This window comes from Pristis pectinata, chromosome 3 (genome assembly GCF_009764475.1).
Source record: "Pristis pectinata isolate sPriPec2 chromosome 3, sPriPec2.1.pri, whole genome shotgun sequence".
Classification (NCBI taxonomy): Eukaryota; Metazoa; Chordata; class Chondrichthyes; order Rhinopristiformes; family Pristidae; genus Pristis; species Pristis pectinata.
The window spans coordinates 63,102,458-63,120,920 of record NC_067407.1 but is presented as its reverse complement, the minus strand read 5'-3'; the positions used below and the strand labels follow the sequence as shown (position 1 = coordinate 63,120,920).

General features: G+C 40.0%; 1 protein-coding gene across 11 annotated transcripts in view; it reads right to left on the bottom strand.

The window, feature by feature from the left end:
* The window catches only part of ralgps2 (Ral GEF with PH domain and SH3 binding motif 2), a 385,220-nt gene that overhangs the window by 224,791 nt on the left and 141,966 nt on the right, over positions 1-18,463 (bottom strand). For all 11 annotated transcript variants that reach the window (XM_052010754.1, XM_052010760.1, XM_052010755.1 and 8 more), the window contains 2 exons: positions 659-748; positions 457-549 (listed from right to left, as the gene is read on the bottom strand). In XM_052010754.1, coding sequence (XP_051866714.1) covers positions 457-549; positions 659-748 — 183 coding nt within the window. The remainder of the gene's footprint in view (positions 1-456; positions 550-658; positions 749-18,463) is intronic.

The window sequence follows — 18,463 nt, the reverse complement described above, 5'->3', positions numbered from 1 at the left end:
TTTTACGTGCCAAGTTTAATATTTCCATTCCCAGCCAGGGTAATATTTCTTTAGAATGAAAGAGATAATAAATTTAATTTTGATCTGAACGTATTGCGTAATAAGGGGAATAGCTAATTAAATCTGTAAAAGTTGTCTTCTCTGTAAAAATAACCAGGAGGAATCTAAATTAATGGGAATATATTTGCACATAACAGCTGCAGACTTCCACAGTATATATACATAAATTGGTGCACATAATCAATAAAAGTTTCATGAAATAACACTTTTTTTAAAAAGTTATATTTTCTGTATTCCAGAACACTGATGACTAGTCACTGACCTGAAACATTAATTCTATTTTTCTCTCTCAATAGTTAACTATTTCTAATATTCTCTGTTTCCATTTTAGTGCACATTTTTAAATCACTGGTCAGATACACTGTGTTGGTCATTAATATGCTTCAGAGCACTTACCGCCCATGTTTTCGTAAGCCTGAAGATGGGCGCACTCTGCAATCCGGACACGACAGCCATTAGTGCATGTAGATTATTCAACTCATACAATTTCTATAATTGAGATAAATGTATAATAGCTGTAAATAAAAATAAAATCTGAACCTGATTAAGATAACTGGAATAATCAATTATAGTACTACACTACAAGTCATTTACATACCTTTGCAGTTTTCACATAGTGGCTCAAAACTTCTGCTCTGATTTTTAGTGTTTGTGCAGTGAGAATCTCTCGGACAACCCAAAAGCTGACCTATAGATGAAAAAAAGATCTTGTATTCTGCAGAGGCAGATAAATCAAACAAAATTATATAATCGCATACAGAACTCCAATATTTCTACATTCACAAAAAGGAGTCAGATGTTTTCCCACCACCAGATTTTCTCTCTATCCCCCTAAGTGCTTCTCTGCTCATCCTTCAACCTCCAAATCTTCCGTTTCTTGATTTTTGTTTTGTCTTGGGTGTCATATTTGAAGGAGTTCATCGGAACACATCAATCAAGCGACAGAGTAAGAGGTTGCATTCATTACGATTTTAAGTAACAATTACAAATTCCATCAGAGGTAAGGAGTTTTTGATAACCTTGAAAAAAATCAGTCCAGAATGAACTTGTTTCTCCTTGTGGATCTAGTGAGAACAATTAACAGGCCTTTAACTAATATGTGCAGGACAAGCTGCCTGGGAAGACCAGGTCTGAAGGTCTTGGGGTTAAATGAAGAAGTAAAGAAGGTGATGCAGCTGAAATGGAACAGGCTAGAATCTGGTAGTGAATCAAGGTCTGGGAGGCAAATTTATGAAGAAATAAAATGGCAGCCAAGGCCCCAGGGTTGAGAGCCCAAGAATGAGGCCAAAATGGGATGCTAGGCAACCTATGAAAATATTCAATTTCATTTTCTGATACTTTATAGTTTTACCTAATTTGTTAAGTTACAAAATTTAACATTTTAGTATTTGACCTTTGAGCCTATGCTTTACCATTCCACAGAACGCAGACGTCTAAATGGCTGAAAATAAGAGGTCTTTAGTGGTGTTTTGCAAATCATAAAATGCAATAGGAACTTGCTGGTTGGATTGAAGTCTCAAGAAAATAATTAATGGTGGATGGTAATTGTCTGCTTCAGTTCAAAACTTCAGGGATCAGTCCAGTTCAGTTTCAAAGTGCACTTGGCTACAACCACTCAAGAGCTGATCGGGCCGCTCTTATGTTTTTGCTAGCATGCATCTCGTTTGCTTTAGTTAAAGCATGTGCTGCTTCACAGGATGCTTTACATTTCCCTGCTAGGAGAATGTCAAGTTGATAATTAAGAGAATGAAAAATCTGACAATTGTACTCAATTCTATGCTTATGTTCATTGTTGTTCAACTGTTCAGAATTATTAACAAGGCCAAATTTCTCTCCAAGTTAATATCGTGCTTCACTCACTGAAATACTGTGGTAAATCTTTACCAAAAGAAAACATGCATCAAGTTGGTGCCAGCAGAAGCAGAGGGAAAATAAATAGATACAGAAATGATCTTTTGTACAATGACTTAATGCATTCAAAGGGTCAAGTCTGAACCATGGTAAGTCTTTCTGAAGATGATGTTTTCATAATGCATTATTTAATAGCAATAAAATACCGACTCTGATTCAAAAGAACGTAACAAATGACAACCCAAATTAAATTGCAACCATAAAATTGTTCTGAACCCACGGTCATTGTGGAAAATTCAAAATCTCAATTTAATATCTATGGCTCTCATGAGCAAGTTATGAATAACCATGCACATTTTCCAAGATACCTTAACATACGTGGACAGAAATATTTGTTGAAAAAAAACTAGCAGGCTGCACACGACTGAAAGTAATTTACTGAAGTAATCAAGTAGATTCCATTGATTTCAACTAATGTTTTACATATTATAATTGCAACACCATAATGAGCTTCAAGTGATGACTTTTAATGATGCTAAGAGATCACTCAGAGGCTACATTATACTCAGATAGTTTCACAGATACATAATGCTTATTTCGTTGCATGACAATTTTCCAGTCATCAAATTACTTCTCCTTAACAAAATCTTTTCTTACAAGGAGCTCAAGAACTCATTAAAAAAGTAATTTTTCCTAATATAGTACTTAAGCAGATGTTAAGACATTAATTGTACAGTTGGTTTATAAGATGCCTGCCACATAAAAGTACAGCAGAATACTTTATTGTTGCTGGCTAATGTAACTACTTACATCCAATTCAACAAGATCCAAAACTAATCTGAACTTAATGAACAAATAAAATGACGAATGGCAAAAACATCATCGTGAGAGTTCGTAAAATAACTCATTAGCAACATTGAAATTATGATGACAGAGACACAAGAGACTATGGATGGTGGAATCTGAGCAAAAATGAGCTGCTAGAACTCAGAGGATTAGGCAACAACTGTGGAGGGAAATGGACAGTCGACATTTCAGGTTGAGACTCTTCACCTGGACAAAGAAAAGGGGGAGATGGTCAGTATAAGGGATAAGGGGAGGGGAAGGGTGGGGCAAGAGCTGGCAAGTGATAGATGGATCCAGGTGGGTAGAGATTGTTTGGCTGATGGAGTCAGGTGGGGATAACAACAAAGGCTGGGAGGTGATAAATGGAGACAAAGGGCTGCAGATTATGGAATCTTGAAGGAATATGAAGAGTGGAACCAAATAGATGAGGGAAGGTGGGCAGATCAGAACAGTGGGGAGACAGCATAGGGTTCTTAAACAAAGGAACAACACAGACTATTCTTCAGTCCTCTGGGACATCGCCTGTGGTTAAAGGGGATACAAAGATCTAATAAACATGAGTGTGAATGCATTGGAAGGAAATAAATGGAGCAATGTGATTGATCTGAGAGCTGGCAAAGACATGAATGGATGAACAACCTACTTCTATATTGTCAGAACACAGGAGGAAATAAAAATATGAGAGAAAAACTGGTCATTTATCGGGGATATTCAGTGAAAGACCATAAATATGAGGCATAAAGTACAAGTATAGTCTCCATATTTATGGATTCTGTGTTTCAATTTATAAATGTAAACAGCCAGTTGTTTTTTTAAAAAAGCTATCTACCACCTTATTGTGTTATCTTTAAGGAAGTACACAAATTTCAAGCTACACTTTTCAAAATCGTGCCTTTTATATAAAAGTCTTTCCATACAAGTCCGACCAAAGTCTCTCACTTCACATTTCTCTGGATGGAATTCCCTTGGCCACGCCTCTGTCTATTTCACCATCCAGTTTGTCAGCCTGAAGTCCACAACCCACCTCATTACCATCTACTACTTGCCAAGCTTCCGAAAATCTTAGAATGCTGCTCCCAACACTACTGTCTAGTTAAACAAACTAAACTAACAGACCAAACCAACACATGGAGAGCCTAACTGCACCACCCCTTTTTCCCTATTGTTAAGCTAATTCTATATCATTGTTGTCAATTTCCTGTCATTTGCATGATCTTCCATTATCTTGACAAGCGTCTTATGTGGAACTTGTCCAATACATTTGATATGTGCAACATCCATTGCATCACATTTCACTGCTACCGAAGTTAGTTGCACATAACTAGTCCAAGTTTATGTTGACCCTTCTCAAACAAATGCTTTATAAATAATGTCATACCAATAACATTAATTAATCTTGCCATATATTTGAATCCTTGTCAGATATATTATTGAAAATTGCCACGCAAGTACATCTAAATAAGAAAAATATTCACAACTATTAAATTTTTTCCTATAATCTATAGAGATGGTTCTGTAATAAAATTTTCAATAATAATCTGATGATTGATCATTTCACAGCAAAAATAGTTGTCCCATCTAACTCAAGACACTCAGAATCAAATTCGTGGCTCTATTATAAGCCCAGATTTTGCTCTGTGGAATTTGACACTCACACATCCCATTAATATAAGTATATTTGCCTTGGAATGAAAGTTCTTAAGACTGATTTTGGAATAACAGGGTTGTGTTATGAGCAAAATATGTTAAGATTAAGAAAAAATATGGATCTGTACTCTGGAGTTCAAACAAATAAGGTGATTTCTTTAAAGATGGGCCAAATGGCCTTCTTCTTTGTCATGAGGAAATATGCAATGCACTCAGATCAAGAGAACAGGCCAGAAATGACTCCAACTACAAACTGCTGAAAAACCTTCAACAGATTTCAAAGTCGTCTCCGAGCTTTGCCATCAAAGCAGTCAAGCTCCTGCGATATTTCTGAATGTCACAACCAAAATAAATCATTAAAATAAAGTAACTTACTTTTGATGACCCTACGATCTCATTCTCGGAGGCTTATATCAGAAGATCTTTCAGGAGGGTGAACCCTCACAAGGCGTCAGGTCCTGGTGGCATACCTGGTTGAGTGCTAAAAACCTGCATTGACCTAGTGGCTAGAGTGTTCAGTGACATCTTTAACCTCTCACTACTGCAGTCTGAGGGCCCCAGCTGCTTTAAAATGGCATCGATTGAGAAGGGTGATCTGCCTCAACAACTACTGTCTGGTAGCACCTACATTCTTCGTAATGAAGTGCTTCAAGTGGTTGGTAATGGCTTGAATCAACTCCTGCCTCATTAACGACCTAGACCCACTTCGACGTGCCTATCACCACAACAGGTCTACAGCAGACACAAAGTCACTAGTCCTCCACTCTAATCCGGACCACCTGCACAACTGGAACACATACGTCAAGCTGTTGTTCATTGACTGCAGCTTGGCATTCAACACCATCATCCCCTCAAACCTTATCATCAAGCTCCAAAACCTGAGCCTCTGTACCTCCCTCTGTAACTGGATCCTCAACTTCCTCACTAGGAGAGCACAATCAGCATGGAAACCTCATCTTCTCCTCACTGACCATTGACTCAGGTGCACCTCAGGGCTGCATGCTTAGTCCCCTGCTCTACTCTCTCTATACCTACGACTGTGTAGCTGAGCATAGTTCCAACGCCATCAACAAATTTGCCGACGACACTACTGTTGTTGGCAGAATCATGGATGGTGACAAGGAGGCACACAAGACTGAGATAGGTCAGCTGGTTGAGTGGTGTCCTAATAAAAAAGAAGCATTTTAAAAGGGAGGATGAGGAACCATGGCTGATAAGGAAAGTCAAAGACAGCATAAGAGCAAATGAGAGGGCATTTAATATTGCAAAAATTAGTGGGAAGCGAAAGGATTGGGAAGCTTTTAAAAACCAACAGAAGGCAACTAAAAAAGCAATGAGGAGAAAAGATGAAATATGAAGGTCAGCTAGCCAATAATATAAAAGAGGATACCAAAAGTTTTTTCAGATATATAAAGAGTAAAAAAAGAGCAGCAAGAGTAGACATCAGACTGCTGGAAAATGATGCTGGAGTAGTAGTAATGGGGAACAAAGAAATGGCAGATGAACTGAATAAGTATCTTGCGTCAGTCTTCATTGTGGAAGACATCAGTAACATGCCAGAAACTCGAGAGAGTCAGGGGGCAGAAGTGGGTGTAGTTGCTATTACCAAAGGTGCTTGTGAAGCTGATAGGTCTGAAGGTGGGCAAGTCACCTGGACTGGATGGGCTACACCCCAGGGTTCTGAAAGAGGTAGGTGAAGAGATTGTGGAGGCATTAGCAGTGATCTTTCAAGAATCACTAGAGTCAGGAATGGTCCCAGACAACTGGAAAATTGCAAATGTCACTCCACTCTTTAAGAAGGGAGGGAGGCAAAAGACAAAATAATTATAGACCAATTGGCCTGACTTCAGTGGCTGGTAAGATTTCGGAGTCCATCTTTAAGGATGAGGTTTCAGGGTACTTGGAAGCACATGATAAAATAGGCCAAAGTCAGCATGGTTTCCTTAAGGGGAGATCTTACCTCACAAATCTATTGGAATTCTTTGAGGAAGTAACAGGCAGGATAGACAAAGGAGAGTCATTGGGATGTTGTTTACTTGGATTTTCAGAAGGCCTTCGGCAAGGTGCCGCACATCAGGCTACTAAACAAGGTGGGAGCCCATGGTATTACAAGAAAGGTACCATCATGGATAAAAGATTGGCTAACTGGCAGAAGGCAAAGTGTGGGAATAAATCAGGCCTTTTTCTGGTTGGCTGCCAATGACTACTGGTATTCCTCAAGGGTCGGTGTTGGGTCTGCCACATTTCATGTTATATGTTAATAATCTGGATGACAGAATTGATGGCTTTGTGGCCAAGTTTGTGGATAATAGGTGGAGGGACAGGTAGTGTTGAAGAAGGGAGTCTGCAGAAGGATTTGGACAGGTTGGGAGAATGGGCAAAGAAGTGACAGATGGAATACAGCGCAGGGAAGTGCATGGTCATGCACTTTGGTAGAAGGAATAAAGGTGTATTTTCTAACGGGGAGAGAATTCAGAAATCAGAGGTGCAAAGGGACTTGGGAGTCCTAGTGCAGGATTCCCTAAAGGTTAACTTGCAGGTTGAGTTGGTGGTAAGGAAGGCAAATGCAATGTTAGCATTCATTTCAAGAGCACTAGAATATAAAAGGAAGGATGTAATGCTGAGGCTTTATAAGGTGTTGGTTAAACCACATTTGGAGTATTATGAGCAGTTTTGGGCCCCATATCCAAGGAAGGATGCGGTGGTGTTGGAGGGGGTCCAGAGGAGGTTTACAAGAATGATCCCAGGGATGAAAGGGCTAACATACCAGCAGCATTTGGTGGCTCTGCACTCGCTGTAGTTCAGAATGATGAGGGGGGATCTCATTGAAACCAAACAAATATTGAAAGGCCTGGATAGAGTAGATGTGGAGAGGATGTTTCCAGGAGAGGATGTTTCCAGGAGTGGGAGGGTCTAGGATCAGAGGGCACAGCCTCAGAATAAAAGGACGTTGCTTTAGAACAAAGATGAGGAAGAATTTCTTTAGCCAAAGGTTGATGAATCTGTGGAATTCATTGCCACAAATGGCTGTGGAGGCCAAATCATTGGGTATATTTGAAGCAGAGGCTGATAGGTTCTTGATTAGAAAGGGTATCAAAGATTACCAGAAGGCAGGAGAATGGGTATGAGAGGGAAAAATAAATCAGCCATGATCAAATGGCCTAATTCTGCTCTTCTGTCTTATGGTTTAAAAACCTTGCACTCAACATCAGCAAAACCAAGGAACTGATTGTGCACCTTAGGAAGAGGAAATAGGGTGAACACACACCAGTCCTCATTGAAGGGTCTGCAGCCAAAAGGGTGAGCAGCCTCAAGTTCCTGGGTGTCAACATCTCAGAGGACTTATCCTGGGCCCAGTACATAGATGCATTCATGAAGAAGACTTGCCACGTTTCAACTTTCTTATTCATTTAAGGAGATTCAGCATGTCGCGGAATATTCTGACAAACTTCTGCAGATGTACAGTGAAAAGTATTCTGACCGGTTGCATCACAAACTGGTATGGAAACTCCAATGCAGAGGAACGCAAGAGGTTACAGAGTGGCAGACTCACCTAGTTCCATCCCAAGTACAGCTCTCCCCACCATTGAGGACATGTACAAGAGGCAATGTCTCAGGAAGATGACATCCATTATTAAGGACACCCGCCATCCAGACCATGTGCTCTTCTTGATGCTGTCATCAGGCAGGCGGTACAGGAGCCTGAAGACTCACATCTCAAGGTTCAACAACAGCTTCTTCCCCACTGCCATCAGGTTCTTGAACTGACCTGAAAAACCCTAACACTACCTTGGACTATATATTTTTTCTCTCCCTCAACCTGCACAAATGTCATTATGTTTATTTTGTCGTGTAAGTAATGTATAACTTATGTTAATTTATGCTTGTCATGCTTGTAATGTACTCTGCTGCTGCTGAAAAAAAGCTAATTTGCATGGCACTTATACCCTGGGTACGTATGCCTTTGACAATAAACTCAAACTTGAAAATTTTCATTGAAATGACTGATCTAACCAGGGGCAAGATCTACAAGTAGAGTCATGCTTATATTTATATGAATAAATGCTGGCAGTTTGCCATGTAAGATTTGGCCCACAAGAGTTCACGTTTACTTACACATACCGCTGAATTAACTCACCAGGGCCCCTCAGACAGGACCTGCAATACCCATGTCCTCTACCACCAAGACCACAAGAGCATCTCTACTACAAGAGCAGCCGACACCACAGAACACCACCACTTCAACTTCTCCTCGAAGCCTTAGACACCAGTTGACTTGGAAATAAATCACCATTATCCATTATCTTTGGTGTATGAAATAAGGATGCTTCAAGACAAACTTTGGCAACTTGGAAGATGCTGCAGGCAGGACTGAACCCCCAACATCCCACCTACCCCACCCACTCCCATACAAACGGAAGCACAGTCCTCCAAGCAATCTCCAGGTGTAAGGGACAACAACTTACAACCTTAATTTACTTCTCTTGTGCTAATGTTACAATTCCATGCCCTATTTCTCCTTTCTTGCTTAATCTTTTCATGTTTTCCTTCAATAAAATAGTCACAATAACAATGTATGTATATCTTATTTCATTATATGGCAGCATTATCTTGCTGACCTCAAATAAATTTTCCTGAGTTTTTTTTTCACTAGATTAAATTCTCAAGAACTTCCCTCAGGAAAAGATGGAATCTGAAAATCAGGATTTAAGGAAAGCCAGTCAGGTCTGGGATTTGAACTTGGACTCCCAACCAAGCTTTCACTGAAGTGCTACAAATTATTCTTTCAGATGTTAGGGAATGGCAAGCACTTCTGCTCTCCAAACACCAGAGGAAATACAGCATCCAAGGGGGATTTTGTATAAACTGTCCCATAAGCACAAAATCTTAACTTGTAATAATAAACGCAGCAGTAAGCAGAACCTGCATAATAACAACACAGAAACAAATAATTCATAATCTCCAGGTACTGCGAGGTGATCAGGTTTGCAGTCATTTACTTTTCTGTCAATCTACCACGACTACTTCTTCAACATAGAACAATCCAAACTGCAAGTCACTTTTAGACATATTAAAAAGAGATTTATGGTCCTGCTTTTGTGAAACTTTAACTTATTTCCCTTTCAGATTCTCTACACAACATTCCACAACCAAAAGATTAACATATTATGCTTCCAGTTATTCTTAGAGAAAATTTTTTTGTCAATGTTTCCCCTATTCTGAGGCTTTTTCTGTTACAAAACATTGCTAGTACTGGCAGTGTTCTGCTACCCAAGTATCCTTTACTCAAAGGATCCCAGTGATTATTAGCAGCCAATTTGGCTATGTTGATATAACACCATCAACACCAATGGTCAGCCAACATCCATGTGTATGGTTTTCACCACAGGATCACTTAGCAGTGAAGAAATATGTAACCACCACAGACGTCTTATTTTTCCCATGCCAGATGTCTTATTTTTCCTATGCCTAATATAAAGACATTATCTCCCATATTGCAGCCCTAACTGTAATTAGTCTACTTGGAAAAACCCAGTTCAGTATGGATTGACATTACACAGATTGCTGAATTCAGCACAGCCTTTTGGACATCTCTACTTAAGCTTCATGTTTTGTCTTCACTTGGTATTGGTATATTATTGTCACTTATACTGAGGTACAGTGAAAAACTTGTCTTGCATACTGTTCAGACAGATCAATTCATTACACAGTGCACTGAGTTAATACAGGTTAAAAACAACAACAGAACACAGAGTGAAGTGTCACAGCTACAGGGAAGTGCATTGCAGGTAGACAATAAGGTGCAAGGTCATAACAAGGTAGATTGTGATGTCAAGAGTCCATCTCATCGTATGAGGGAACCGTTCAATAGTCTTATCACAGTGGGATAGAAGCTATCCTTGAGCCTGGTGGTTTGTGCCCTCAGGCTTCTGTATCTACTGCCTGATGGGAGAGGGGAGAAGAGAGAAAGACCCAGGTGGGTGGGGTGTTTGACTATGCTGGCTGCTTCACCACGGCAGTGAGAGGTATAGACAGAGTCCATGGAGGGGAGGCTACTCCCCATGATGTGCTGGGCTGCATCCACAACTCTCTGCAGTTTCTTGCAGTCCTGGACAGAGCAGTTGCCTTACCAAGCTGTGATGCATCCAGATAGGATGCTTTCTATGGTGCATCAATAAAAGTTGGTGAGTGTCAATTGGGACATGCCAAATTTCTTTGGCTTCCTGAGGAAGTGGAGGCGCTGGTGAGCTTTCTTGGCCGTGTCATCTACGTGGTTGGACTAGGACAGGCTATTAATGATGTTCAGTCCTGGGACCATTGATGTTGACAAGTGCTGCCCCCTTTCCTGAAGTCAATGACCAAGCTCTTTTGTTTTGCTGACATTAAGGGAAAGGTTGTTGTCATGACACCATGTCACTAAGCTCTCTATCTTCTTCCTGTACTCCAACTCATCATTATTTGAAATACGGCCTACTATGGTGGTATCATTTGCAAACTTGTAGATGGAGCTAGAGCAGAATCTGGCCACACAGTCATGAGTACATAGGGAATAAAGTAGAGGGCTGAAGACGCTGCTTTGTGGGGCACCAGTGTTGAGAATAATCACGCTGGAGGTATTGCTGCCTATCCTCACTGATTGTGGTCTGTTGGTCAGAAAGTCAAGGATCCAGTTGCAGAGGGAGGTGTTGAGTCCCAGGTCTTGGAGTTTGGTGATGTTTGCTTGGAATTATAGTATTGAAGGCGGAGCTGTAGTCAATAAACAATAGTCTAACGTAGGAGTCTTTACTGTCCAATTGCTCCAGAGATGAGTGTAGGGCCAGGGAGATGGGGTTCACTGTAGACCTGTTTTGGGGGTATACGAATTGCAGTAGGTCGAGGTTGTCTAGGAGGCTGGAGTTAATGTGTGTCATGACCAGCCTCTCAAAGCACTTCAGGATGGTGGATGTCAGAGCCACCAGTCGGTAGTCATTAAGGCATGTTACCTTGTTTTTCTTAGGTACCGGAATGATAGTGATCTTCATAAAAACAGGTGGGAATCTCAGATTGAAGCAGGGAGAGGTTAAATGGTGTCTGCAAATACCCCCACCAGCTGATCAACACAATATCTGAGCACACAGCCAGGGACACCATCCAGGACAGATGCTTTCCTCGGGTTCACTCTCCGGAAGACTGATCTTACATCCTCGACGGTAACCATGGGTTCAGTTGCATTGGAGGCTGTCAGGGTGGGTGGTGACAAACCACTCCCCTTCTGCACAAAATGTGCACAGAATGTGTTAAGCTCATCAGGAAGGGATGCGCTGTTGTTGACTATGCTGCCCGACTTCTTTTTGTAGCCCGTTATTGCATGTAAGCCCTGCCACAACTGACGACTGGTCTGGGACTCTATTTTGAACGGGTATTGTCCCTTGGCATTCCTGATAGCTTTACGGAGGTCATATCTCAATTTCTTGTAAAGGTCAGGGTCACCTGATTGGAATGCAGCAGTCCTCAACTTCAGTAAGGAGTGGATCTCCCAGTTCATGCATGGTTTCCAGTTTGGGAACACCCGTATTGTCCTCTTTGGTGCACAGAACTCAACACACTTGCTGATAAAGTCTGTGATGGTGGTGACATACTCATCAAGGCTGGCAGCTGAGTCTCTGAACATGGACCAGTCCACTGACTCAAAGCAGTCACGTAGAAGCTCATCTATTTCCTTAAACCAGCACTGCACAGCTCTCTGTTCTGGATCCTCCCATTTCAGTTTCTGTTTGTATGCAGGGAGGAGCACAGCCTGATGGTCTGATTTACCAAAGTGAGAATGAGGGGTGGCTCGGAAAACTTTTTTCCCCACCTGGTTTTTCTTTTACCAAATCAATTAGCATTCAACCTAAATTCAAACTGCCAGAATTGACACACAAAAAAACTTCAGATATTAATACACATTCACGATTTGGTAGAACCTTTCCCCCTTATATCCACAGCAAAACACCTCATTCAGGACTTTATCACTGAAGTACAGAAGCCAATGTGTCTTATAATTACATTGTCAATTGATATTTCCAATATTTCATTCACCTAGCCAGCAGAAATTGCTATAATGCAAAGTTCAACGCCTACCACTAGTTTAAAAGCAGGCTTTGAAAAGAAAAGCTGTAATGGGGACAAGGTACAATTTATATTCTTAACATTCAATATTCCTTGTCCTTTACTTAAACTTGAACAAAATGCAAATTCCTACAGCATACTGTCTTCAGTAATTTTGCATCATGTCTGTGCAGTGGTCTTCCCCTTGGCTTCTGTATGTTTGGAAGAATTTAATTAAGACCATATAAAAATTTAAGCAGTGGCAAATTTGAAAAGTCAAAGAGAGATTCAAACACCAGATAGCTTCTGCCAATCCCTACATATGAATTTATCATTCCAAAGCAGTGCTGACAATTGAGATAGAAATACCCACTGCTTAACACTGTGGAACAAAGAACAATAAAGTGCTTTTCACATTGAGATGTCAAAAAGATGTATTTTGTGAAAGAAAGCACACAAATTACTTTAATTTAGTTACCTTGCAGTTAATGATTCACATTAGCTCCTGATATGGCCATGTCAAAATGCCCTCAAACCTGTCTTGTATCATCAAATTATTCGTGGAGAAATTATCTCCTATTTATTGTTCCAAATACTTTCCGGTGAACAATTAAAGTTTCAAGTTCAAGAAAGAAGACATAACCATTATCATCTTTAATTACCACTATCCTTGGTCCTTGACATACAACCCCAAAACTGAAAATCACAAGAGGATTCTGTGGCAAATGAAATTCTAAATAGCACAATATTGGTTTGGAATTTTGCATGCCAGACTTTGATAAATCAACCAAAACTCCTAACTCCAAAGAATCTACCAATGCCACACAGAATTTAGAACTTCGCAAGCTGAAAGAAGACATGGCATGGAAAAAGTCTCAAGATGAGTCACCACAAGATTTCACTTAACATTGTGCAAAATAAGTTTCAAGTCCCAATAATCAATTTCAAATCCCAAAAATCACAAAATCTGTCAATAACACTTCCATGTGTCACAAACCAGCAACAAAAGAAACACACTGAGCATGATTCAGTGTTAAAAACTATTTTATTAATCACTACTTATGATAATACGTAAAATAAAAGTTAAAAAAAATGTTAGTATGTTAGAATTCAAGAATGTTAAACCTCGAACGTTAACCCCAAAACTAAACTCTTCGTGTGTGTGTGTGACAAAGTCCAAAACTCCCAGTTCCTGAATGGTTCTTAAAGTTCAGTTCCGCAAGCCATAAGGTGAAATATGAGCAAGGGCTTCTTCAACAACCACCGTTGTCTGAAGATAAGATGTAGATGTAGAAAAACATAGAGAGAGTACATACGAAATCCAAATGTTCCACGATGGAACCCAAACGACACTTCAGTGTTTACTCGGTAGTGACTTGCTCACCCTGAAAAGCATCCGAACCGTGGTCGTCCACACACAAATACCTGTTTCCTTCTACAGGTCAGCAACAAAGTGAACTCCACCGGATTACTTCCAACTTCCATACATGGATTTCAGTGGCAAACACAGTTATTGTTTCTCATCCATCGATAGAGAAAAACAAGCAGGCTGGTGTCTCTCTCCCTTCTCTCTCTCTCTTCTTCTTCTAACTTCTTCTTCAACGTCATTACGTCCTTTATCTTCTATTGACGTAAGCACGCCCCACACACACATACACACACACTCTCTATCTTAAAGGGACTTTCACTGAGTCCATAACACCTCCCACCTAAAAAAAAAATTTTCCCAAGAAAATTTTAACCGCGCATTCAGTTAGTAATGTTAATAATTATCACGCTACACAACTACAGACTATCAGATTAGTATAGATACATGTTTCCCATTTAACATCGGGAAAGACAATCAGCAATCACATTATCTTTGCCTTTAATGTGAGTTATCATGAGATCAAACTCTTGCAAAATTAAACTCCAGTTTAACAGCCTTCTGTTCTTGTTTTTGACTCGGCTCAGAAACACCAATGGGTTATGATCTGTATACACAGTCAATGGTTTCTGAGCGGTGCAAACATATACACTGAAATGTTGCAAGGCTAAAACAAGCGACAGTAATTCTTTCTCTATGGTGGAATAATTCTTTTGATGCTCATTAAATTTCTTTGAAAAGTAAGCTACAGGATGGTCAATATCATCAAGGTCACCCTTCTGCAACAACACAGCTCCTGCAGCTTCATCACTGGCATCTACTGCTAATGAAAATGGCTTTTCAAAGTCAGGTGTTCTGAGCACAGGATGGTAGCATAAAATGGCTTTCAGCTTCTCAAATGCTTCTTGACAAGAATCTGTCCAAACAAACTTTACTCCCTTCTTCTGAAGATTAGTTAGGGGAAGAGCAATATCAGCAAAATTTTTACAAAATTTTCGATAATATCCAACCATTCCCAAAAATCTTCTAACAGTCCTCGTACCTGTGGGAATAGGGAACTCAGATATTGCTTGAACTTTTGCCTGAACAGGAGCTTGCTTGCCTTGACCTACAACATAACCAAGATACGTCACAGTGGCATGGCCAAATTCACTTTTAGCCAAGTTAACTGTAAGGTTAGCCTTGGAAAGTCTTTCAAACAACCTTTCTAACGCAGAGATGTGATCTTCCCAAGTATCATTCCCAGTCACTAAGTCGTCAATGTAGGCATCTGTATGTTTTAACCCATGAATCACTGAATTAATCATTCTTTGAAATGTTGCCGGAGCATTTTTCATTCCAAATGGCAAAACATTGTATTCATACAATCCAGAAGGGGTTACAAAGGCTGAAATTTCCCTTCCTCTTTCTGTTAATGGAACACACCAGTACCCTTTTAATAGGTCAATCTTTGTAAGAAATTTTGCCTTTCCCACTCTGTCTATGCAATCATCCACCCTAGGAATAGGGTAAGCATCTGACTTTGTTACAGCATTCACTTTCCTGTAATCTGTGCAAAATCTAACAGTTCCATCAGGTTTAGGTACAATAACACAGGGCGAACTCCAATTTGAAGTAGAATGTCTAATAATATCATTTTCCAACATGTATTTTATTTCCTGATCAACAAGTTTACTTTTTTCCACATTCATTCGATATGGGTGTTGTTTGATTGGTTTTGCATCCCCAACATCAACATCATGGGTAATTATCGATGTTCTGTTTGGAACATCTGGGAACAGATTTTTAAATTTTAAAATTAATTCTCTCATCTGTTGTTTTTGTGAAACTTGTAAATGGTCCAACTTCGTTTCAAGGTTCTCCAGGATATTTTGGTTTTTCAGTTTCGATGGAACAATATTTGGTCTAAATGGGCCTTCCTCAACATCAACATCAGGCATTCTAGAAACAACCTTTTCACCATCCACCAAGGCCACAACTGAATCCCTCTCATAATAAGGTTTTAGCATGTTTACATGACAGAGTTGTGTTTTCTTGCGTCTATCTGGTGTTTTGATTATATATGTTAGATCAGTCACTCGAGATTCAATAACATAGGGTCCAGAAAAACGAGCTTGCAAGGGATTATTTTGGCTAGGGAAAAATACCAACACCTTTTGCCCCACTGCGAATGTCCTAGGCCGAGCACGTCTATCAAAATATGTCTTCATTCTTATCTGGCTTATTTTCAGATTCTCTCTCGCTAGCTGGCAGACTCTCTCCAACCGAGTTTTAAATTTTTGGACATAGTCCAACAGACTCAAGTGAACTTCCTCATTAACCCATTGCTCTCTTAACAACTCCAAAGGTCCTCTCACCCTATGTCCAAACACAAGCTCAAACGGACTAAATCCGATTGACTCCTGGATCGATTCTCTAACGGCAAACAAAAGTAAATGGATACCTTCGTCCCAATCCTTGGTGTTTTCAAAGCAATAAGTCTTCAGCATATTTTTGAGAGTAGAATGAAATCTCTCCAGAGCTCCTTGAGATTCTGGGTGATATGCAGATGATACAATCTGCTTTGCTCCCAGCTCATAGACTATTTGTTGAAAAATTTTTGACATAAAATTACTACCTTGATCAGATTGGATTTCTTTTGGCAAACCAAACAAGGTAAAAAATTTTACAAGAGCCTTTGACACCGTCTTGGCCTTAATATTTCTAAGGGGTATTGCCTCTGGAAATCTAGAAGTGGCACACATAATGGTTAACAAATACTGATTTCCAGTCTTAGACTTTGGTAAGGGGCCAACACAGTCCACAATCACCTTCGAAAAGGGTTCACCAAAAGCAGGAATTGGTTTCAAAGGAGCCACAGGGGGCTTTTGATTTGGTTTACCTACCATCTGACATGTGTGGCAGGTTCGACAAAACATCACCACATCTTTTCTCAAACCAGGCCAATAGAATTGTTTCAAGATCTTCCCTACAGTTTTATTCACACCAAAATGACCACCCAAAGGCATACTATGGGCCAGGTTTAAAATCTCATCCCTATAAACTTTTGGAACAACAACCTGATGAATAACTTCCCATTCCTCAGTAACAGGAACATGAGGAGGTCTCCATTTCCTCATTAACACTCCATTTTTGACATAGTATCCAATTGGCACTTTTTCAATCTCCTCACATGAGAGTGCTTTTTCTTTCAATTCTGTCAACTCAGGGTCCTTTGTCTGTTCCACCATAAAATCCTTCCTTGACAAAGACAAATCTTTAAATTCAGGCTCACTATAAGGATGTTGATCCTCCAGTGAAGACAGAAAAGTCTCAGATAAGGCATCAAAATTTTCTTCCTGTTTAGGACTGTCACAAGGAACTACATCAGACTGCACCGGACTGTCTGTCTTGGCTAATTCTTTAGCTCTAGCTCGAGTCACCGCACATGATGGGTAAACATCTGAATCATCCTCAGACTCATCAATCCTTGGTTTGGTTGTTAACCGTACCACAGGATCACTTTCTCCATTTGCAAGGTCATTTCCCAATAACAAAGAAACTCCTTCCACTGGCAAACTAGGTCTTATCCCTATCTCGACTGGTCCTTCTACGAACTTTGACTTTAAAATCACCCTGTGAAAAGGGACAGACATGGTCTCACCTGTAACGCCTCGTACTAGATTTACTTCACCAGTGTCACTTTCTTCACCAAAATTTAAAACACTGTCCAGCAAGAGAGATTGACTAGCCCCAGTATCTCTAAGAATTTTCACTGGCACCTGGGGTGACTCATCATTCAGTGAAACAAAACCCTCTGATACATACGAACGGAATTCTTTTCTCACCTCCTCCAACTTTTCCGCTTTTCCCTCTTGCAAGGACTGATCTTTAACAGCATCTCCTGAACCTTTTTGATTTTTAATTGCCTGAAAGCAAGCATTGGGCCCAGCTTCCTTCTTTTTCTTCAAAAGGGCACAATTAGATATCACGTGGCCAGGTTTCCTACAGTAATAACAAGTACGCTCAACAGGTTTCTCCAGCCCTGGCTTCTTTTCATCCTTTCCTTTTTGATTACCTCCCAATTTAATCTCCGGTTTACCTGGATTGTCTTTGTAACTCTTTTGAAAGGTTTTAGGTTGTCCCCATTTGGATTTATGGGTTAAAGCATAATCATCTGCCAACCTAGCAGTTTCTTGTAAAGTTTCCACTGCCTTTTCATTTAAATATGTTGTTAATTCAGCTGGAACACATCTTTTAAAGTCTTCCACTAGTATCAATTCTGTCAATTTATCGTAATCCCCATCTACATTTTTAGCCAGGCACCATCGTTCAAAACATATTCTCTTTCCATTGGCAAATTCCATATAAGTCTGATCTGCAGATTTCCTCAAGTCTCTGAATTTTTGTCTATAAGCCTCAGGGACCAATTCATAGGCCTTCAAAATAGCTTGTTTTACCTTGGTATAATCAGCTGCATCCTCAACAGACAAAGCAGAATAAGCTTTTTGAGCTTTACCTTTAATCACACTCTGTACCATAAGAGCCCATCCTTTCCTTGGCCAGTTTGAACTCACAGCAACCTTTTCAAAATGTTGGAAATACTGATCAACCTGATCTTCTTCAAACGGAGGGACTAATCGA